The 23,648-nt window shown below is 39.3% G+C and overlaps 1 protein-coding gene across 1 annotated transcript in view; it reads left to right on the top strand.

Annotated features, from left to right (window-relative positions):
* LOC124605141 (serine/threonine-protein kinase SMG1) overlaps positions 1-23,648 on the top strand; it is a 352,264-nt gene that overhangs the window by 90,566 nt on the left and 238,050 nt on the right. Inside the window, exons 6-10 of the mRNA XM_047136625.1 lie at positions 3,175-3,443; positions 10,554-10,711; positions 15,437-15,588; positions 17,833-18,011; positions 20,592-20,743. Coding sequence (XP_046992581.1) covers positions 3,175-3,443; positions 10,554-10,711; positions 15,437-15,588; positions 17,833-18,011; positions 20,592-20,743 — 910 coding nt within the window. The remainder of the gene's footprint in view (positions 1-3,174; positions 3,444-10,553; positions 10,712-15,436; positions 15,589-17,832; positions 18,012-20,591; positions 20,744-23,648) is intronic.

Genomic DNA, 23,648 nt, shown 5'->3' with positions numbered 1-23,648 from the left:
TCAAGCTTTCGCAACAAACTGTTGCCTCATCAGGAAAGAGGGAAGGAGAGGGGAAGACGAAAGGAAGTGGGTTTTAAGGGAGAGGGTAAGGAGTCATTCCAATCCCGGGAGCGGAAAGACTTACCTTAGGGGGAAAAAAAGGACAGGTATACACTCGCGCACACACACACATATCCATCCACACATGGTGTGTGTGTGTGTGTGTGTGTGTGTGTGTGTGTGTGTGTGTGTGTGGTGAGTAGCAATCTGTCCTTCCTTCAAAATTTTGTCATAAACTGAAGCAAACTTGCTGGAAAAATCACACTGCCAGTAAAGTCTTAACTTTGGCTTCTTATATCTCATTGATTATAAGCATGATAAACATGAAACTGTGGACACTAAAACTTTGTAACATATAGTTTTCCAATATAAAATATCATTTATGTATACTGCTTTCTAAATTTTCTACAAAATCATTTCAAACTTGATTTTTGTAAAAAATGCAAAAATGGATGATGTTCAATTTGCATTTGGAGTGTGTTTTCCATAATTGATTTCAAACTAATTACAGTCTGAAAGACCATGTTTTCAAGCATTCAGAAAATAACATTTGATTTTCCAGTGTGTGCTAACAGTACCTGAAAACAACAGACAAATTTGGGGAGTTTATTATGGCAACAGGCTACATTGCAGCAACCTTCTGTCATTGTTTAATTACATGTAGTTTTTATTATTGACTGTTTGTGTACCACCTATGGGAGATATTCGTACAGATCTGAGTATCAGAGTACTGGCTTTGTAAGCAAACAGATATCAGCACAAGGCTTTTGAAACTAAATTAAAAAAACAAAAACAAATTACAGGCTTCGTAATCTGAATGAAGAAATCTACTCCTGACTGGTATTGCACAGATATTGGATGTGACCTCTTTGGTGACAGAGTTGCCAGTTCACGTTCTTGAACTGCTAATGACAATGTCACCACGGACTAATGCAATATTATGAGATATTAATTGTCAATTTAAAAATAAAAACCATATGTAATGAAACATGAACAACAGGTTGCTGCAATGTAACCCTTAAATTTGTCATTTTCAGGTACTGTTAGCTCACATTGGAAAATTGAATGTAATTTTCTGAATGAATGCTTGAAAATGTGCGCTTTCCAATTGTAATTAGTATAAAATCTGTTATAGAAAACAGATATTTTAAAGCAAACTGAACATAATCAATTTTTGTAATTATCATGAAAATCAAATTTGGATTAATGATCTGGAAATTTAGACAGCAGTACATGACTTGTATTTTATATTGGGAAACCTTATGTTACTAAGTTGTAATGTCCAAAGTTTCATGTTTATCATGCCTTTAATCAACAAGATATAAGAAGCCAAAGTTAAAACTTTATTCTCAGTGCAATTTTTCCGGCTAGTTTGCTTCAATTTATGTAGCATTGTTAGCCCATGTTGCAAGTTAAACCCACTATTCTGGTGCGGTGGGAGGCTTAAAACATGTTGTTTTTGAGTGTTAAAGGTCTTGAAGCTTTAATGGAAAATGGTTTTTTAAAAGAAGTGTTGAATATACCCTATTTTTTACTTTCTACAAAAATAGGCATCTTTTGACAAATTTGTAGATTATAGGAAAATAGTAGGTGAATGATACTTTGTATTCCACATTCTTGTGCTGCCAACCTATTGTGTATTAAGTGTCATGTTCAGCAAGTGTTTATGATATGTAAGAATCACAAGTGTACCTTATTTTCATGCTGCAGTTTTCACACCCAATGATTCAAATTATCTAGAATTATCAGCCCATGCTGGATAATAAAATATGCTTTTTGTGGTTAAAACCATGATCATCTCAATGAGCCCAATTCAGAAAGTTTTATAGGACATAGTGGTTTTTTGGAAGTCATGTCTAAATTTTTTTTTTACAAAATGCTCAACTTTGTGTTTCATTCATTTATTCATTCATTCATTCGTTCAGTATTGGAAAAAGGTACTTGAACGAAACTGTGAGGTTACTACATGCCAAGTTTACCGTTTGTCATACATTTAGTCCCTGAGATATAAGAAGCCAACCTCCAAATTATTTTCAAGCGCCTTTTTTTTTTTCCTTCCAGTTTTGTCTAAAATTTTCTGACTGAAAGTGACTTGTAAAATTCAATTCAATCCTTTTCTTAAGAGAAAGCATAAAAGTGTACAAGATGACCAAGTTTCATTTCTTTCAATAAAATATTGCCTGAGGTATAACAGCTCGGTCGTCAGAAATTCATGCTCATTGTGCAAATATTTGCGCATGGAGTCAAACAAGTGACTACATCTCTCAGTGTTCCTGTAACAAGTGTTAAGCTTTACCAATGTTCATTGGGGACATGAATGAATGTTCACATAAAATTTCAGTGAAATCTGTGATGGTAAAGCAGGGAGACCTAGGCAAGTTGACATGGAATGACTAAGATGTGAAAATGTGACAAGATCAAAGTTGAAATAGAAGTAAAAAGATGATGATACTAGGTTGCAGTGTTGAGTAAACATGAGTTCAGAAGAAGGAGCTATGATATTGTTATGGCATGTCCATGCTTATGTGAGAGGAGTGGGCTGTTAGGGTAGGCAAATATACATATTATGCAGTGAAGGCCAATAAAGCTTGTGAAAATACTCATGGGTGTTTCGAGATAGCGCCGTGGTCCATGGAAGCACATTGTCATGTACTGAACACAGCTGCGACCCTTAGGGTACCACAGAAGTCAGTGCATGATAAGTGGGTGGAAAGTTTGTAGTTTGGGAGACAGTAGGGAAAGCAAAAGGCGCACACTGTGTAATGTAATGAGGTAAGAAAGTAACAAAGGGAAACCAATTTGATCATAGGATAGTGGAGCAGATATTTGGGAATCCTGTCGTGCATTGGTACACAGTATAGTGTAGTTCCCTGATGGTGATGGAAGTGTCCACCCACCTACATTCAGTAGCCTTGTCAACAGCTCATTACATCATCTCTTCAAGTTTGTCTATATCCAGTGAGACACTATCTTAATGCACTCAGTTTTGTATGTGCTTGTCACAGTTTTTGCAGTCATTAATTTTATAGAATTTTTCATGAATTTCTGTTTTCAAGTGAGCAGCATGCCAATAGCGACTGTGTGCACTTTTTAATTAATATTTGTATAATTATGCTTTTTTTTTTTTTTATATAGGACACTGTAGATATATTAGTTGGTTGGCATATTGACACTGCCCAGAAGCGTCATGTGATAGAGTATGCATCTGAAAGCCTTCAAAGGTTAGCACAATTCTGGGTAGCCGATCTACAGTTCTCGACAACCCTTCTAACACAATTTCTTGAAGATATGGAGAGTTACAATGAAGAAATGATTCTGCCTCTCTCTGGACGTTCTTCTCCTGCTGATGGGGAACAGCCGATGACTCCAGAGCAGTGTGTTGCAAAAATTACCTCACTTATCAAGTAAGCAATTTATTAGTTAAGTGTTACTTTTCCAGTGACTGATATCTGTGAAGTAGTTCCATACTTCGTATTCAGGAAGAAAGGATATGGAAAATGCTAGTTGCATGTTTCTCTGTTATGTTGTAAAAACATAACGGAGCTAATACAAACTAAACATTATAGTAGGAATATTCCTGAAAAAATCTAAGAATATGAAATGACTCATTTTCAAAGTTGTTGGTGAGGTGTATGTTACAGAATACTTGGGCAGATGGTATAGTAGATCTCTGTATTCTTACACATATATTGCATAGTATGAAGTACAAATTTATAAACAGAAATAAATATCAATTACAAACTTGGGCTGTTTGGGATCTAGTTGTTGATTGTGCAAGTTTCTTACTTAGTCATGATGAATGGAGTTCATATTCTTCACCATCCATCCTGACTTAGCTTTTTGTGGAATCCGTATATTATTAGAGGCAAACTATATTTCGGAAAGGACACGGCTGCTTTCATTCCTTATCCTTTTCTAACTTGATCTACATTTAGCAGGATAGTACTTCAGGTTGCCATATGGCTACGCAGAGTTAGGTTTCCCCTGTTCAAATTGTTTAAGATGAAGGTTAGGCTGCAGGGTGTATATGATCCGGGAGATCTGGGTAAAGCCCGGGAATTTTTTCATCCAAGAGAAAACTGGGAAAAACCTGGGAATTTTTCATTCCCTTAGTTTTCTGTTAAATTTTTGTAATTTTGACTGGTAAGAAACGATACATAAGACAGAGTGGTAGAGGGAGTGGGAGAGCAAGGGTAGGGTTAGCAAAGAGAACAACATCCAGTGTTTGGGCAGGTCATATCTAAGTATTTTCCATCTGTGAAACTCTTATGGACATGGCTGTGCATATGTCAAGGAAGAGTAGAGATATCTGATTGTTGCAACTTGGATATCTCCATTATTGCAGCTGTATAGTAGTGTTGAGTATACAATATAGATTACAAATAATAGAGGGTGGGGGTGTGGCTGGGCTGGGCAACGTTTGTATGTCTGGTATTTTTCATTATCCAATTTACATTATTCCTACTCACAATTAAAAACTGCAGGTGAAGTAGTTGTGTGCAAGCAAGTAAGATCTTCCCCTGTGGCACGTCAGTTCCTTGAGTCAGTGTTTACTTTAATTACATTCTTCTAGAATGTAACTCTCTTCTTGGGATTTCAATATCTCTGTTTCCAGCATATCTTTGGAATAAGTAGATGATTTCCTGTAACGAGGAAGTATACTATCAATGAATTGTTCATCAGAAAATCAGTTTAAGATCAGAATACTTATTTCCAATGTTGCCTTTGGATGCCTCACCATCAGATCTTTCTGAATAAAGACCTGACACTATGTACCAAACTGGTGGCTCTGTAGTTGCAAAACCTGGATGCTATATTGCCGAGGTCTTAAGAAACTGGAACGATTCAACCAACTGAAGCTGAGATACATTGTGTACATCAAATAGGGTGGCTTCATACCACACACATCTGTTCTTGAGAAGGTGAAGATGAACTTTTAAAGCCATGTCATTTGTCACCAAATCGGATGGGTTGGGCATCTCCATCAGATGAGAAACAACTGACTTTCTCAACAAATTTTGTATAATGAATTTAGCGCAGCTAGGAGGCTCTGTGGTGCTCCTCTGTAATGCTAGAAGGATGAATTAAAGTACAACTTAATGAATGTGAACATTGATTCCGGTAATTGGTGTCCCACAGCAGAAGATAGTACTTGCTGGCACCCAACGGTAATTGGTGTGCCACAGCAGAAGATTGTACTCGCTGACACACAACTAATTCCGCTGCTGTTTCATATTTTGAGCAGGAATGTAAAGTGCAAAATGAGAAATGTCAGAGATGAGAACTTCACCAGGCCCAGCCGTACCATCTCCCTCTATTATGCGTAATCTATGTTGGTATACCCAACACTATTATGCAGGTGCAATAATGCGCAGTTCCAACATGCACTCACTTCTCTCGACTATTCCTTGACCCACGCGTGACAGTGGCCCATAAGTGTTTCACAGGTTGAAACTATTTAGATCCAACTAGCCCAAACACTGGATGTAGTAAACATGTTGTTTGCTTACCTACTGATAGTGTTCAAAACTAGTGGTGGAATGTCTTCTCACACCACTCCATATTTTGCAGTTAAAGGGGATAGCATCCTTACACGTATGCGTTTTCTAAACATTCTGCATTCCATTATACTGACACAAATGGGAAATTCCTCTGATCATATGTGTTTTTGAGATGTCTCTGCCTGTTGCCTCCCACCTACTATGGCTAGTGATTTTAATGCCAGTGACTGTGCCCTTTTAAGTTATTGAGTCATATTTTAAGTTTGTAGCCACCATTGGGGATCTTTGTGAGTAGAAATTTTTTTTCCCCGAATCCAGTATTCATAAAAATCTGACAGCATCCTTATTGTACTTCAGAGGGAATCGTGTAGTAATTCATGGACTCAGGTGAAATGAGTACAATACTATACTATCTGTTAATTAATTTACAAGAAAAGGAATACCAGTGGGTCCTTCTCATTCTGAAGTTGTAGTGACTTACCCTTTCTTTCGAAACTTCCGCAATCAATTCCTCTTTTCTCCCTGATGATAACACTAATAGTCCTGAAAATTAAAATAGTTTCTTACATTTCTATGCATGTTTGCCAGCCATACAAAGGATTTCCTCTTGAGTTCCTATCTCCTACATTTATAGTTTATAGTTTTCTCTTGTGAATAGTAATGTAAAGTTTGCCAACATTTGTTGTTATGTGCTAAATTAACATTTTGGATTTTGTCAGTTTCTGATGCAGAATCATTCATTTGATGATTTTGGAGTAACACTTCAAGACATTAAAAAGTCTGTATTTGTTCACTGTGAAGTTCATTTCAATGGGCTTTGATGTTTGTAAGGAAATGACAATGGTTACATTGATATACCAGAATTGCTTCTTAAATTCCAAAAAGTGCCTGCAGCATCTGTTTAGTTATTCACTTGGAAAGTTTTTCCTTGAACATTGCTGACGTATTTGCTGACAAAAGCTACAAATAGTCCTCTCTCTCTCTCTCTCTCTCTCTCTCTCTCTCTCTCTCTCTCTCTCTCTCTCTCTCTCTCTGGCTGATACTTGTGGAAAATAATGTAATTTGTGGTTCTCTGGCTGTTACTGTAAAACACGATTTTTGTAGAACTTAAAAGATATTAATGAATATTTGATGCATTGAGAACATATTGTTGCACAGGAGAGCATTTCACTCATTTATAGGGTACCATTCTGGACCTTTTTTCTCCAAACAACATAGTTAATTGATTCTCTGTCTGTCCTGTGGGAGTGTGAATATAGATCAGCACTTTTTTTTTTGTGAATGCAAGTGTGTGTGAGAATATGCAAGAGGAATCATTGATCACACGTTGCTGTGTCTGTGATCCTCTTGTGTATTCTTTTTATCTCAGCAGAAACAGTGTTTATAGTTAACTATTTAAAATTTTTGGCAATCACTTTGTAACAACATTTCATGACTGCATATAATTTCTTAAACAGTAGAAGTCAGAAGTTCGAGTATGCCTAATTTTTATATCTAACCAAACTAGGAATAGCTGTTAAATAAGTGAGACATCAACTAAAATAATAATTTTTGGCCATGAACACACTAGGAAAGCAAAATTTCTGCACTAAAAAAAAATGTACAAGAGAATTGGGATTTTCAACATAGAAAATCTACCTTTGCTCTCCCTATGAAAATCATTCTGTCCCTTCTCCCTCAAATTCCCCCCGTCACCACTCTCCCTTTTCAAAATGTCACTGCCCCCTCCGCATAAAAATAATACTTTGTTTTTTGTATACAAACAGTTCTACTAGGAGCATAGCAATAAAATCACCTTGCAATGAAGAGAAATATGCTTCAAATATTGGTCAAGCTGCTATGGCTTTAAGTTTTATGAAACTTCAGACAGTTGGACAGAAATGGTAGAATGATTGGCGTAATAATACATAAAGGCTTCCAAGCTGAATCGTAATCAGATTCAGAGAAGTCCAACCTGTACTGTGTTTTAAGTCTTGTAGTCTTTTGCTTGGAATAGTTGGTGGCTGTTTTCTTTCCAAATATTGACTTTCCACATCTGAATTCTGGGACTGAAGATAGTATGTATGACGTTAGATAAAAATTCACCAAATGAATGTGATGGTGAGCAGCATGGAAAAATGTGCCTGCCTACCTGATAGGTGTAATACTGTCTTGTGGATAGTGGTTACACTGCTTTTCAGTTGAGTCTTCAATGCTACAGCGTACAGTTTTAAAACAAGTTCTTGTAGATTTACATTATTTCTAATAATGTCTGTCTTACTATTACTTCGCATACACCTTTATTAAAATTTACAACCCTGCCCCCTTCCGCCCCTCCCCCTGCCCCTTTCCGCGCGCGCGCGCCCGCACACACACACACACACACACACACACACACACACACACACCAGTAACTTATAAGGCAGTTCTGCATGAATTGTTGGGTTTAATTAGCCAACTCCTGTGCATTAAGAAATGAGTGTTGAAAGTAAATCAAACAAAATTAATGGAAAAGTGCTTATAAAAGTACAAAAGGATATAAGAGTCATAGAAGTTTATAGTTATTATTTGTGAACAAACATGTTCCCACTTTGTAAGACAAGCAAATGGATCATGAAAATAAATTCCTTGTTTTTTGAAAAGGAGCTGATGGCTGTTTAAAATAGCGCAGCTCCTTACTTTTTTAATTTTTAAAAATTTAATTCCCAACAACACCCCTCTGTAATATGAAGTCTTATTCCATTATATGAGGTTTGAATGAATAGTAATGTCTCCACCTCCATTAATTGGGTTTGGATCGGGATATATTAATAAATCAAATGCAGGAATAATCATTATTATGTGATCTTTAATTACCAATATTCACTTTTCCACGTAATCACCAGTCAATTGGATACATTTCTGCCAATGATGAACAAGTTTCCTGAAGCCATCACGGAAGAAATAGACCCTCTGTTTCTGCAACCACAGTGTCTCAGTTCTGTCAGTGTCTTCATCTGAAGCATAATGTCCTCACAGATCATCTTTCACGACTGACATCTCTGCCCAAACTCTTTGCCTTTACAAATGTCTGCTTGTGTCTGTGTATGTGCGGATGGATGTGTGTGTGTGTGTGTGTGTGTGTGTGTGTGTGTGTGTGTGTGTATACCCATCCTTTTTTCCCCCCTGAGGTAAGTCTTTCCGCTCCCAGGATTGGAATGACTCCTTACACTCTCCCTTAAAACCCACATCCTTTCGTCTTTCCCTCTCCTTCCCTCTTTCCTGACGAAGCAACCGTTGGTTGTGAAAGCTAGAATTTTGTGTGTATGTTTGTGTTTGTTTGTGTGTCTATCGACCTGCCAGCACTTTTGTTTGGTAAGTCTCATCATCTTTGTTTTTAGATATTTTTTTCCCACGTGGAATGTTTCTCTGGATGTGACTTACCAAACGAAAGCGCTGGCAGGTCGACAGACACGCAAACAAACACATACATACACACGAAATTCAAGCTTTTGCAACTTTGAGTATATATAGGCGGGATAAAATTGTATAGCAGATTACGGTAAAAAGGAGAAGGTGAATACAAAGTTCAACAACATCTTTGTCCTTCTGCCTCGACTGGCATCTCTGCCCAAATTCTTTGCCTTTACATATGTCTGCTTGTGTGTGTGTGTGTGTGTGTGTGTGTGTGTATGCGAGAATTTGTACCTGTCTTTCTTTCACCTAAGGTGGGTCTTTCCACTCCCAGGATTGGAATGACTCCTTACCCTCTCCCTTAAAACCCACATCCTTTCGTCTTTCCCTCTCCTTCCCTCTTTCCTGACGAAGCAACCGTTGGTTGCGAAAGCTAGAATTTTGTGTGTATGTTTGTGTTTGTTTGTGTGTCTATCGACCTTCCAGGGCTTTTGTTTGGTAAGTCTCATCATCTTTGTTTTTAGATATATTTTTCCCACATGGAATGTTTCCATATCTCTCTCTCTCTCTCTCTCTCTCTCTCTCTCTCTCTCTCTCTATATATAGCGCTTTTGTTCGGTAAGTCACCTCATCTTTGTTTTTATATATAATTTTTCCCACGTGGAATGTTTCCTTCCATTGTGACTTACCAAACAAAAGCGCTGGCAGGTCGACAGACACACAAACAAACACATACATACACACAAAATTCAAGCTTTCGCAACAGGTGAGATATGAGCAGCGGCAACTTGAAATTAGCGGAGGTTGAGGCCTGGTGGGGTAACGGGAAGAGAGGATATATTGAAGGGCGCGCGCGCGCACGCGCACGCATGCACGCGCGCGCACACGCGCACACGCGCACACACACACACACACACACACACACACACACATGCCTGTGTGTGTGTGTGTGTGTGTGTGTGTGTGTGTGTGTGTGTGTGTGTGTGTGTGTACCTGTCCTTTTTCCCCCTAAGGTAAGTCTTTCCACTCCCGGGATTGGGATGACTCCTTACCCTCTCCCTTAAAACCCACATTCTTTCGTCTTTCCCTCTCCTTCCCTCTTTCGTGATGAAGCAACCTTAGGTTGTGAAAGCTCGAAATTTGTGTGTGTGTTTTTTTATTGTCTCCTATCAACATACCAACGCTTTCGTTTGGTAAGTCACTGTGTGTGTGTGTGTGTGTGTGTGTGTGTGTGTGTGTGTCAGTGTGTCATACTTTTAGTATGAACACCATGAATAAGAATAATGTCCATCATAATATTCACTTTCTTTAAATGTACTGTTATGATATTTAATCTACAACTGGATTTAGTCAGTCAGTAGTTGCAGTTGCAAGGAAATGTTAACCTTTATTTACGGTCTTATTAATAAACATCATTTTTTATGTAAAGGGTGGAAAGTTATACTGGTAACACAAAACAATGGTTCAAACCTTCCATGGAAGAGTGTTGTGAAGAACTCTGTGTGTTTATGAAGCCTCAGTAAAGTTTTCCAGGAAAGAACTGAAAAATCAGTGAAAGAAAATAATTTAAAACTAAATAGTATGTTACTAGCTTATTTTCACAAATATTCTTTTACAGAACACATTTTTTTTCCTTTCTAGGGTGTTCAATACGGTCATGAAGTGCTTAGGTGAACAACTAAATCCTAATGTTTCACCAACAATTGCTTGGAATTTCCTAATAAATTGCTTCACAAAAATGCTTCATACAGTTGTAAATGTACTTCAGATGTTCTCAAATCAGGATCTTATTGTATCAGGTAAGTCTTTCACGTACTGTTGTTGTTTTCTGTACATCTGTAAGTGCCAGTTTGAGGAATATGCTTAAGTGTTGGCTGCAGGTAGGACATAAAAATTTGTTGTGGTTTACATGATGCTTTGTAATGTGTATGTTAAGTTTCCTTAAGTATGTATAGTGCAGTAGTGAATATTGGTAGCTTGTCGTGGATCTATTTAGAATACAAATTTTCACACTATACATAGAACTGTGGCTATTAAACTACTTTTTGAAGTACCTATACTGAATGGGAAGCGGGATGGGATGGGATGGGATGGGATGGGATGGGATGGGCAGAAGGTTAATGAATCAGTGGAGGAAAAAAAAACTCCAAAAGCGAAGCTTGAGCTCTAAGAATCAAAAGTGTGTATGGACTTCAAGGTCCAACAGATAATTGTTAAACTTCTCACAATATAATTAAGTGATCCTAGCAGATAAACTAAAACTATTTGCAGAAACAATAACAGGCTGCTTGGCAGAAAGGAAATCTGTAGCCTGTGTGAGCAGACAGGGATGTTCTTAGGAAGGTGGAGGGAGGGGGGACATCGTTGGACAGAGACATGACAAATAGAAAGAGAGAGAAACCATATGAACATGAATTTCTCTAATCACATCACCAGTGGAAAAATCCTTAAAAATTTACAAGCAAACAGGCAATTGTAACACTGTATTGCCAAACCTGCTCTGTTGTTTAATGTAGCAGAGGATCCGTAATGCATCCATATAAGTAACTATATGTGAGAAAACTGATTTTAATAACAAATTACAAAATGAAAAATTACAAGGAGACAGAAGGACTTTGGGGGTGGAATTCGGAATACTGCCAGTAAACAAATAAATAAATACAGTAAACTATGCTGACTTCCATAACTGTTAGTTCCTCCCTCACGACAAAAAGAGGCATGTGTTGGCGGTAAATTTAGAAAGAAAAGGAATGTCACTAAAACCCAAGGATGAGGAGATGCACCTGCAATAAGATCAAGAGGAGATGTAGATGAAGGGAGACATGTCAGAGGTAGTAAAAGCTCAAATGTACGTCAGTGAGATAAGTGTCAGCTTCAGATTAGAGGTATAGGACAATGTCAAAAGCAAAGATAGATTAGGAGGAAGAGAAATGAAGTGAATGATGACATTTGTCTAGACTGTGATGGTAAATTATTAGGCGACTGAAGATTCAGCACTAAAGACACATATTACTGAAAGTACCTACTGTTAGCTGATTAATCACCAGCATCTCCAGGTACACTTTAAGAGTCCATTGTCACTTCAGTAATTAGATGAATATCAGCTCATAACCTCAAGTGAGTAACGAAACACAGTACTTAAGACGCTAGATCAACATTCAGGGCTAATGGGATAGAAATCCTTGTCTGATCATGTCCCATGTTAGTGATGGTTAGTGGTTTTTCTAAATCAGTCGAGTTAAATGTTCGTCAATTTCATTTCCTATCTTTGTTCAGTCTGGTGTCTGATGACTTAGTTGTTTTTGATATGTTAAACCCTAACCTTCCTTCATTTCTTTTTTTGTTGTACTTGTTTGGATGCTACTTTCTGTTTTCATTAAACTTTGCTCATGCCGTTTCACCTATCAGTTGCAGTGACTTTTCCATGGGTTTTTAATTATCACACGGCATCCAGAACTGCTGTTCATGGTCCCTTCTCGGTGAAGTAATGCATGAATAATGCAGTGTGTGAAACTATCTTCCAAATTCTGATTATTAGTTTGGAACTGTTTTAAGTTACAGCCTCATAAGTACATGCTTAGTATTGAACGCTTCTGCCATGTGTGCCTGTCTGCTGTGTGTTATCACCAGGCAAGTGACATCCATTTGTTTCTTATTGAGTAAATCTGTTGAAGCCATTGTCATTGCAGCGAGAATGTGAAATATCATTTGCGCTATTTGCATTGCAAAGGAATTCGTATCCCTTGTTGGTAGGTTTGACTATGAAGATTGTCCATTGCACGTTAATTTTTGGGACATCAAGCAAGTTTGTTTTTACCTCTCATATTGTTTTTACAGACTTCTGCAGATGCAGTAAAGGGGTTTACTGTACTTGAAACTTCCGGGCAGATTAAAACTGTGTGCTGGGCAGGGACTGTATTGCCTTTCATGGGCAAGTGCTCTTTTGACTGAGCACCCGGCACTTCTTGGGGGCTGCCCTCACAGTTTTACTTTCACCAGTATTTCATCTCATTACTTCCAAATTTCACAAAAGTTCTGCATACCTAGCGGAATTAGCACTTGTGGAAGAAAGGATGTTGCAGAGCCATGGCGTGTGTGCAGCCAAAGCGATTCTTTGTAGAATTAGTTTTCACTCTGCAGCAGATTGTCCTCTGATTTGGAACTTGTTGGCAGATTAAAACTGTGTGCTGGGACTGGGACTTACACGTGGGACCTTTGCCCTTGAAAGGCAAGGTTGTGGGTTTGAGTTCTAGTCCAGCACACAGTTTTAATCTGCCAGCAAGTTTCAAATCAGCGAGCATTCTGGCACAGAGCGAAAACCAGCCAAATGCAACTCTCACACACATGACCCCAGTGTCTGGCTGCTGAGGCCACACTCAGTAGGCAGAGACTGTGGCAATATGTGAGTGAGTTGTGTGTGCGTACGTGCGTGCACTTGTTTGTTGTCTATTTGCAATGAAGACTTTGTTGGCCGGAAGCTCACTTCCTGAAATCTGTTTTGTTGTGCCTATCTGTGACTCAACATCTCCACTGTATGGTGAGTAGCGACTATCCTTCTCATAATAGTGTTACATTCCATTCTGGATTTTCCATTGTTGGATTAATCAGTATATGGTTCTTAGGTCTTCTGCTAGATCGTATTGTGTAAATCCCACAATACTTCTTAGTCAACTGCTTGACAGCATCAGGTGGCAGCTACCATTTATTGCTGACAAGTAGTTGCTACTTATAAATTCAATTGGATCGCTGCCCGTCAGCTGCAGCAGGACATTATGTGGAGTCAGCGGTGACGAGTGAAAATGTGTACAGGGCCAGGATTCGAGCCTGGGATCTCCTACTTACTAGGAGCCATCACAGACACAGTGTTATCGCGACTGCAAGGGCTATCTCAGCGTGCCTCATGGCCAATCCACATTCCCACCAAGCGCCACCAATCTGCAGTCCCTGTCCGTTGTACTCACATTCGCTACTCTGGGGTTCCCACAGGAGGTCTGACGTATTTGTGCATCCACACTGAAGAAGGTGGATCCATTGACCAGCTAGGCGTATGAATTACATGAATGTGTGGTGTGTGTTCTTTAGGATATGTTTGAAAGAACAGACATAGAGCTTTCATTCAGTTGCTACTTGCCAGCAGTAACAAACGGCCACTGTCTGACAGTGATGAGCAGTTGGCTCAGAGAACTACTGCAGGATTTAAACAGTGTGATTCAGCAGCTGACCTGAGAGCCATATGTTGAACAGATCTGCCAGGAAAGCCGAAGAGTCACAATAATATTAATGTCCTCTGGCAGTAATGGAATTTCGCTTCCTGATGGTAAGAACTGCCTAGCCCCAAAATTTTACGGCTCTCTCGATTGTCCTTTTGATTCTTATGTACAGTTTTTATTTTGCTCACACCTGTTATTAGATTTTCAGTGTTCTATCTCTCTTCGTGCTGAATAGAGTCTAAGATTGTTTAAAGTTTCTATGTCATTGTCAGCTGTCAGAATATTCAAATATTGGGCTTGTAAAGAATTTTGTTTTTAACTCTCCAAAATGTTTTATAATTCATAAATATTTGAAAGCTCCATTCATTGACAAATTATTAATCTCATTATGAAAACCCCCAAAAACTTAGTGTGCAGGCAGTCATTCTTATCATTGTACTATTAACTTATGAGAAAAAACTTTGCGCCTGAAATACAAAGGAACCACTTTTCATCAAGACTGAAAAAGGGCAAGACTTGTATAAATAAAGCTGAGAGATACTTTTGTAAGATTTCAGATTTTCTGAATGACGTACTAGTAGGGCATCACACTTTAAATATGTGGTTCCTAGCTACAGTGACCCGACAATGTGCGTACAGCCGAACATTGAAAAATGATTCATGCTCCGATGTGACTAGCTGACTTGTGTGTGGTTCTGCTCTCACAAGAACAAAAGAAATCAAACTTTCGTTTGAAAGACATTATCCTTGCACCAAAAGGTTGTAGTTGATTTTATCTGTCGGAAAACTTAAGACTAGTTTTCTATGGGGGTGAGAAAAGTACTCTTATTGTGTACTTAGTAAAGGCTTAAACAATAACTGGCAATACTAGGCAAGTCTTTTGGATCAGTTGGAAGGAAACTGTGAGAGAAGCAACCTGGAGAAGAAAAAACAATCTTTCTCGAGGACAATGCATGTGCCTCAAATGTGTGAAGTCATTGTTTGGGACATTTACTTTTTCATCAGATTTGGCACCCTGTAGCGTCCATATGCTCTCACGTCTAAAGAAGTGTCTGGGAAATGTCCAGTGAGGATGTTATGGTATAGTAACATGTATTTTGTGTGAAATCTACTCTTTGAAAAACTGTTGGAAAGGTGCATAGTTGTAAGTGCTGATTCGTAAGAATGTGTTTTTAGGTAAAAGTCTTGTTGTCCGTGTCCTTGTAGATGTATGTAGCAAAAAGTATACAGTTGAACAACGTGATAAACAAAAATTAAATATCTGTAACTTTGAAATTTGTCCAAAATTATGTGTTTTTTGTTTGTTTATTTTAGGAAATGAAAGCACGTGTTTGCTGTTGTCATATTTGCAGTCGAGAACATCTTCTGGAAATGAACTCTTATATAGTCTCATTGATAGACAACTTGGACTTGCATGTCAGTTTGATGATGAAACCACAATATCCATGCTGAAAATGATATCTAAGGTACAGTTAATTTTTATGTAGATTTGAGCCTGTCAAACCTACGAAGCAACCACCATCTTTCACTCTGTGCCCTCTCCCTCCTCCGTCCTGCCTCCTGCCTACACCATTTCTTGGCCTCCCTCCTCCCCAAAATTCCATACTTCTGTACATACATGATATAATTCTTATATTTCACCTCAATATCAGTACTTGTTTTACAATTTCTTCCTTTTTTTATATTATAAACTCAAGCGTTTTAATAATTCAGCATCTTTTTTTCTTACTTCTGGATTAGCCTTAAAGTTTTGTACCACCATGACAGACTCTATAGTATAAGAAATTGTATTGATATATGTACAAGTATAGCATAAAACAGCAGCACTGCAACTTTGGACCCTGTGCTGGTGAAATACATATTCACAAAAAATCTGTGAACCTCTTGAGGTCTTGGTCTCAAACAAAACCTTTCACATTCAGCTTTAAATCTAAAGCCTTCTGGGATTTTTGAAACACTGATACATATTATCATATGGTTTTCGTTCCTTCGAATATATGTAAGGCTGTGGGAATGGGGGATGTTAGTATAGAGGAAAGTTGTATCAACAGTGATGTGCCATGTTGTTAAGAAACAAGAACTGTGGAGTGTCACTGTAGGGGACTGTTCGTGTCTTTTAGATAGGAAGATAAGTTGTGAGTAATACACTGAATATATGGGCCAACAACAACAGAAATTCTCAGTGGGGGCACAATAACCAGCCAAAATAGGACATCCCGGGTGATTGGGTTTATGGACTGCAGGAAAGACTGTGGGGGAGAGGCTATGGAGGGATTGGAGATGCTGTCAGATTTCTGGGATGGGGTTTGTAGGTGGACGAATCTGACAACTGGCAGAGGTAATCCCCTGTGGTTCAGAACCACAATGCTGGAGTCTGTGTTGACAGGTAGGATTGTAAAGTCAGGATCAGTTTTTAGGTGGTGAATTGCAGTTCTTTCTGCAGATGTAAGTTTGGTTTCCATGTTCAAGGAATTGGGAAATAATGGTGAGGAAAGGCTCGGGGTTAAGAAATTCTGGAATGTTGACAGGGTGACTTGGGGACAGTGAGATGGATCACAGTTGGATGGAAGAATGAACTGAGTCAGGCAGTATTCAGTACTCATTTTGGGTTTAGTCTGATTAGTAGGGTTTGTGGGGATAAAGTGTTTCCACTTTAGGTACCAGGAGAATGAGAGCACATTTACATGGATACTCTACAAATCACACTTACGTGCCTGGCAGAGGGTTTGTTGAACCAGCTTCATAATAATTCTCATGAATAGTGCATGGAAAAAACAAACACCTATATCTTTCCTTGCGAGCCCTGATTTCTCTTATTTTATTATGACAATCATTTATCCCTGCGTAGATCTTTAACAAGTTCAGCATGTTTGAATTTGGGAGTTGGGTAAAAGGTAAGACCTTTGGAAATGACTAATACTTCTGTGGAACTAAGGTTTTTGGAGGAAAGATTCATGACCTTGTTTTGTATCTGTGTGGTTGTGGGAGGGAGTTTCTGAGGGTGTGGTAAATGTAGTAGGTCTGTGAGGCAGACTTGGCAGCTATTGGGGGAAGTGGGGTAGGTTTGGAGGCACTTGTACAGGTAGTGGATAGTGGTAGTTCAGGGTGACAGTAGAAAATGAACAGGTTGGAAAGTTTTTTGATGTAGTGTTCTGCATGTTGCTCTAGTTCCTCGAGGGCAAGAGTATAAATGTGAGAATTTATTGCAGACATGAGGATTTTTGCACATGGAGAAGAGATATTGCAAGATGTTGGGCCTGATTTTTATGGTGGTGCAAAACTGTGGTGAGGGTTAAGGACTGATGGAATCTGAACAAATGGAGGTCATTGTGGAAGGAGGGGCTGCAGCCAGAGATAGGTAATTTGATGGTCAGACCATTTGGGGGGGGGGGGGGGGATGGTGGTTTGTATGAGCTAGGCAACAACACAAGAACAATGTGAGAGACAGCTTTGTGGTTAGAGGGAGGAAAACTTTTCGTGTTTTTATGTTGTGGAAGTCCATGTCATCTCACCATTTTGTGCACTTTGTTGAAAAAAAGATGTATGACAATTGATATACAGAAATTATGTTTAAATAACCAGTGCTGCTACTTTTATATGTATAGTTTCATTACATTACAGTGTTTGATTTACTTATGTCTTCCTTGTCTCTGTCATTTCCCACCTGCTGATGAAGTAGGCAGTATAGCATGTTCTATGTGATGTTGCAGGTTGTGAGAGAGGTGAGTGCTAATCTCCCTGTAGAACTTGTTCAGAAGTTGTTGGGACCATCGTCATATCTTCTGGAGCTGCGTTTTTCACCTTCGCTGCTTATCCAGAAGGAAGTAATAGGAATTCATCATAGCTTATTGAATTTGAAAAATATTCCACTATTACAAGAGGCATACAGGTGAGAATATGTTGCATGCAACTTTTTATTTAAGATTGTAGATCCTCTGAAAGTTAATGATTTGTGTAATGAATGAAAATATTTAATTTGACATTGTTTGACAGTCAGAAAATTGATATCCATTGTTAGATGTGAAGGATGCAAAGATGGAAGTTATGGTTAAAAATATGATTTTTTAAAGTTTCATTTATTAATGGATTTGGGGCAGGGCCACTTTGAGAAGCTAATGTGATTGTCACTAAAGTGGTGACAGTTTATTCAATCTGTACACACCTTAGCTGATTTTCCTAGTTAGTTAATTTTTTTCTAAAGAGTGTAATTGATAAGCCAGCTGGAGTGGCCGAGTGGTTCTAGGCACTACAGTCCGGAACTGCACGACCGCTATGGTCGCAGGTTCAAATCTTGCCTTGGGCATGGATGTGTGTGATGTTCTTAGGTTAGTTAGGTTTAAGTAGTTCTAAGTTCTAGGGGACTGATGACCTCAGATGTTCAGTCCCATAGTGCTCAGAGCCATTTGAACTATATTTGTAATTTATAAACTTGTAAATAACTCTTACAGAAATGAGACACCTCAGTGAACAGTGTGTGTGTGTGTGTGTGTGTGTGTGTGTGTGTTTTTCCAACTGTGACGCCGAACTTTGTTATGCCTTGTCACCTACATGTCATTATCAGCACTGTGTATAACAACAGTGTCAGGCTAAGAGTGGAAGATAACAGCAGCCAAAGAGAAACATTGGGCATTTAATGATTTCATCTCAACCTATGAGGGTTGTTTGATAAGCATGGTAAAAAAAAGTGAGGAAAAATGTTTGTTTCATAAACAATTTAACCTACACCTTGACACAGCCACCTTTGAGAGCTATACACTTGATTCAGCAATCCTCCAAATTTTTCAAACCATTGGAAAAATAGGTTTTGCCAAACTCTGCAAACTACTCATTGACTGCAGCTCCCATAATTTGATGAAAATTTCTTCCCAGTAAGCCAGAGTTTCACGATAAGGAACAGGAAGAAGTCATTTGGGGCTAAGTCTGATGAATAGAGTGGATGAGAAGCAAATTCAGAGTCCAGTTCATTCACTTCTGCCATTATCATAATTGGTGTGTGGGGTTGTGCATTATCCCTGTGAAAGAATGCTTTTTTTCTGTGCCAACCTTGGTCTTTTTTTCAGCCAATGCAAGTTTCACATGATCCAACAACGAAGCATAATAGGGCCCAGTTATGGTTCTGCCTTTTCCCAAAGTAATGTGTGAGGATTATTCCTTGGGAATCCAAAAAAACTGTGGCCATCAGCTTAGCAACTGACAAAATAGTCTTTGCCTTCTTTGGTGCACCTTCGTCAGGCTTTGTCCATTGTTCTGACTGCTGTTCTGACTCTGGATGGTGGATCCAGATTGTGATTAAACACACCAAACATTGTGTTGAAATGTTTTGCCAGACGTGCTTTTGGTCGGCTGTGAGCAATTGCAGCACCCATGTCACAAACAGCTTTTTCATAGCCAGTTCTCTGCGTCAGTAGTCTCGCAAATTTTTATTTGGTGATCTTGCATTACCATACATGGCCTTTGTCAGTGGTTTCATTTGTTGTGACCTCAGTTGGACAGCTGGTGCGTGCTTTGTCTTCAGTGCTTGTCTGACCATGTTTAAATTAATCTTCTTAATTAATCTTTCTTCTGTAAAGTTTGGAAGGTAGGAGACGAGGTACTGGCAGAAGTAAAGCTGTGAGTACTGGGCGTGAATCGTGCTTCGGTAGCTCAGTTGGTAGAGCACTTGCCCGCGAAAGGCAAAGGTCCCGAGTTCGAGTCTCGGTCGGGCACACAGTTTTAATCTGCCAGGAAGTTTCATATAAGTGAATGGTTTTCAATGATGTTGCTGAGCTGGCATGAACTCCATCCAGTTCTATTTTGATTTGTGCAGCAGTCCAACCCTTCAAATGAAAATGTTCAATAACAGGATGAAACTCGGTTTTCTCCATTATCAGTTACGATTGACACAATAATTCAAATGGCTGCCAACAATGAACTGTACGTTGTATGTTGTTCGTATTCTTTACATGAACCTTGGAATAATGAAGCTTACCAACCATGAAGGTGCAGTAAAAATGTTTTCATCTTTTATGAAAATTTACCAGACATATCGAACCACCCACATGAAAGCCTCCAGTGGGAGTCCTTGCTTCCATCGTGCCTAGTCTTATCTGACAAGGATAAGAAATTCGGAAATTTGTGGAGCCAGGATTGGGAGATGTCTGTGAGATGGGAATCCTAAAAGGATGTAGCTATACGGTTGAACTTTCTCAATGATGATGATCAACAGCCATTTACTGCTGTGCCTATTTGAATGAGAGTGAGTGTCTCTCTCATGAAAAGCTTATCTGCTGAGGTTCCTAATGCTTCCCCATAGTATTATTTGCAATTGTTGGTTCAAGATGCTAGAAATATCACATGAGAAATATATCTCAAGTTATTTTATTTGCAGATGCTTTTTTAATCTCCAAAATGTTTTGTCTAATAAGTAAATATAATAAATAGTACATGTAATTCCTGCCAGTTGTTAATGTGTGACAATAATTTTTTGCAGATATGTCTTGGGAGATCTGGAGAGAGCATACAAAATGATTGTTCCCACCATAGAAGATTTTTGTCAGGCAAACCCTCACAGTGACACAGTCTATAATGAGAAGGATGTTAAATTCATTGTCATGTTCCACCTATCTGCATTAGCTGATCTAGGTAAGATTTTTCTTGAGTTATTGTCACCATCTGACACATTTGAAATTGAAGTCTAGCTATGAATAAGCATCAGCTGTCACAAAAATTGCCACTTTTCAGCTTCTAAGTATCTGATGACTTGGATAAAAAATGAAATAGTTTTCATAATTGAACCTTGTGAAATACCGCCATTATTATTTGAAGTTAGAAATTATGAGTAAACAACATAGTACTTCATTCCCTTATTATTTTTATTTATTTATTTATTCTATTTTTCTGCCTGTTACATCCTTTCCTCCTCCTCCCTCTTTATATCCCAGTACCACCATCCTCTCTTCCCCGCCAGTAATCCCTCGCCCTCCCCTGGCAGGTGCTGCTCTCAGGCCACAGGCGTGCTACACTATTTGGCCATGGGACACAGTCTGCATAGCCCAAGGTTGTGCACTCTTTTTCGTTTCTGGATCTTACAGAAGCCTGCTCTGTGCCCTACACTCCACAGTCAATGAAAGAGAAAAAACAGAAACATAAGTCCCAGTACAAGGCCAACCTGGTGCCCCAGAGATGCCATCTCCCCTCTCGCAACTTGAGTCTGACCTCTTATTTATGGACGTCATCCATTGTTGTTGGTGATGGATGGTGACCGGGAAGTGTCATTGGCTCCAATCCATTTGTTCTATTGCAACCGTGTTAGCATCAAGGTAATTACTTGGATTAGAAAGCTCAGTGATTGTCAGAGCACAGATACACAACCTGTTCCACTCACATATACTTGTGAGCATAGTTTTAACTATATTCTTCCGTTTTAAATAAATTCATACCTTGCTAATTTTACGTTACTCTTTTTTGTTTTTGATAGGACCTGTGCATAAACAGATAATCAGTCCTTATATAGACATACAAGTGGGCCAATAAGAGCGATGTGCAAATGGAGGATTTCGCTGCACATGAATGCAGTGAAATCTTTATAGGATTCCTGCTCCATCCACAACATTTGGAAGATTTATACCTTCCTGTGAAAGTGCATATGCCTTCCAGAATATTTGCAAACAAACTGCAAGTTGATGCAGTCAAAGACCCGAGAAGGTTGTATTGCAATGAATAAGAATTGGTGATGTGGAGGATTCAACATAATTTCGTATCCTGCCACTGTATTTACCAAAAACATTTTTGAACCAGGCTAATAAGTAGATAAAGAGGATTGAGCAGATCAGACACTGCCTTGTTTTGGTGAATTTATGCACATATAATTAGGTCTGATAACAGAAATGACAAAGGTCATACATTAGTGGAATTTCACGAGGGAGGGAAAAAAATTGTTCTTAAGACATCCCCTAGAGGAAAGTATGAAATGAACTAAGTAAGGGGCAATATTAACTAAAATGAAAGTGCCTGGACGAGGGTTAGTTGTAAAGTTTTAATTCCTGATGTGAAAATAGTCAAGCTGTGAACATGAAACTTCATGGTGTTAGTCCTTCTCTAAATGTCCAGCCTTCGCTACGTCACTTTTTCCCAAATCCCCCAGAGGGCTCGCTCCTCTTTGGCAGCTTGACACTCGGCTAACACAGGTCCCCAGCCTTTGCAGCATCTTTTCCCTTTTGTGCTGCAAGCCTGTTCTCGTCCTGTTCTTTTCCCCCTTCCTCGGGGAACATATCTAGGATGTTTTTGGAAATGTGTTCTGCATTTTCAGTAGCCAGTATCTGAACAGTGTCTCCACTGTCCTTCGATCCTTCTTTCTTTCTTCATTCCTCTTCTCCTACCTTTTCTCTGTTTTGGCATTTAAGGTTAATCATCATCATCATCATCATCATCATCATCATCTTCTTCTTCTTCTTCTTCTCCTCCTCCTCCTCCTCCTCCTCCTCCTCCTCCCCCTCCCCTGTGTGCTCCTGAAGACCGACCTACGCTTCTGATGTGTAACAGGTGACTGGGTAAGGCGCATTTCTCAACCCCAGGTCGACAGGTAGGGTTCGCACGTACCCCCTGGTACAGGCCAGGCCCAGGGAGGGGTGATTGCCTGAGCTGCTACCTTCCCAAATTGCTAATAGGTCCTTCTGTCAGGTGTTTAGGAGATGCGGATAGTCACCTAAGGTGGGTGCACCCCCTTCTGAAGGGGGCTCCCAGTTGGAAGGAGCGTGCCATTGGAGCCGTTGGCAATTGTGAGGATTTTCTCGCGATGAGCCAGTCATCTTCTCAGTCAGTGGCTAAGAAACATAAAGTGAACGAGGCTAACGTTTCAAACACTTTTCCATCTGCACCAAGGCTCCTCGTGGTGTCCTGTACTGAAGATGGTCAGCCCTTCACAACTGTGAATCAGATTATTATTCAGAAAGGTGCTGATGCCATTGTTGGCCCTGTGAAATCCTGTTCTAGTTTATGAAATAGTACTTTGGTTTTGGAGACTACTGCTGATTCTCAAGCACAATTGCTTGCAGCTTCGCTCCTCCACGGCTATTCTGTCCGTGTCAAGGCCCATTGAACACTGAATTCTTCCCACGGTGTTAATTACAATAGGCTGCTCGACAGTCTGACCTAAGTCGAAATCCAATCATAACTCTCTGATCAGCGTGTCATTGCTGTCCACCGGGTGATGAAAATTGTAGAGTCCTTCTTAGTGCCCACATGCACATCTTTTCTCATCATTGATAGGGTGGTGCTCCCATCTGAGATCAAAGCAGGCTATGAAATTCTCACAGTCTAACCGTACATTCTGAAAATGATGCGCTGCCGCCAGTGTCGTGTTTCAACCGCACTCAAATGTCCTGTCGACATCTGGCCAAATGTGTAACCCGTGGTAGGGATGATCACGAGGGTGATTTTCCACCTCCTCCTCCCTACTGCATTAAGTGCTATGTCTGTCATGCCGCCTCTTCTCAAGATTGTCCCATGTATCTTAAGGAGATTCGCATAAAGGAACAAGTGGTCACAA

The sequence above is a fragment of the Schistocerca americana genome, chromosome 3 (genome assembly GCF_021461395.2).
Source record: "Schistocerca americana isolate TAMUIC-IGC-003095 chromosome 3, iqSchAmer2.1, whole genome shotgun sequence".
NCBI classification, from domain to species: domain Eukaryota; kingdom Metazoa; phylum Arthropoda; class Insecta; order Orthoptera; family Acrididae; genus Schistocerca; species Schistocerca americana.
Note: the sequence above shows the minus strand (reverse complement) of the source record. Positions and strands in the feature narration are given on the sequence as shown.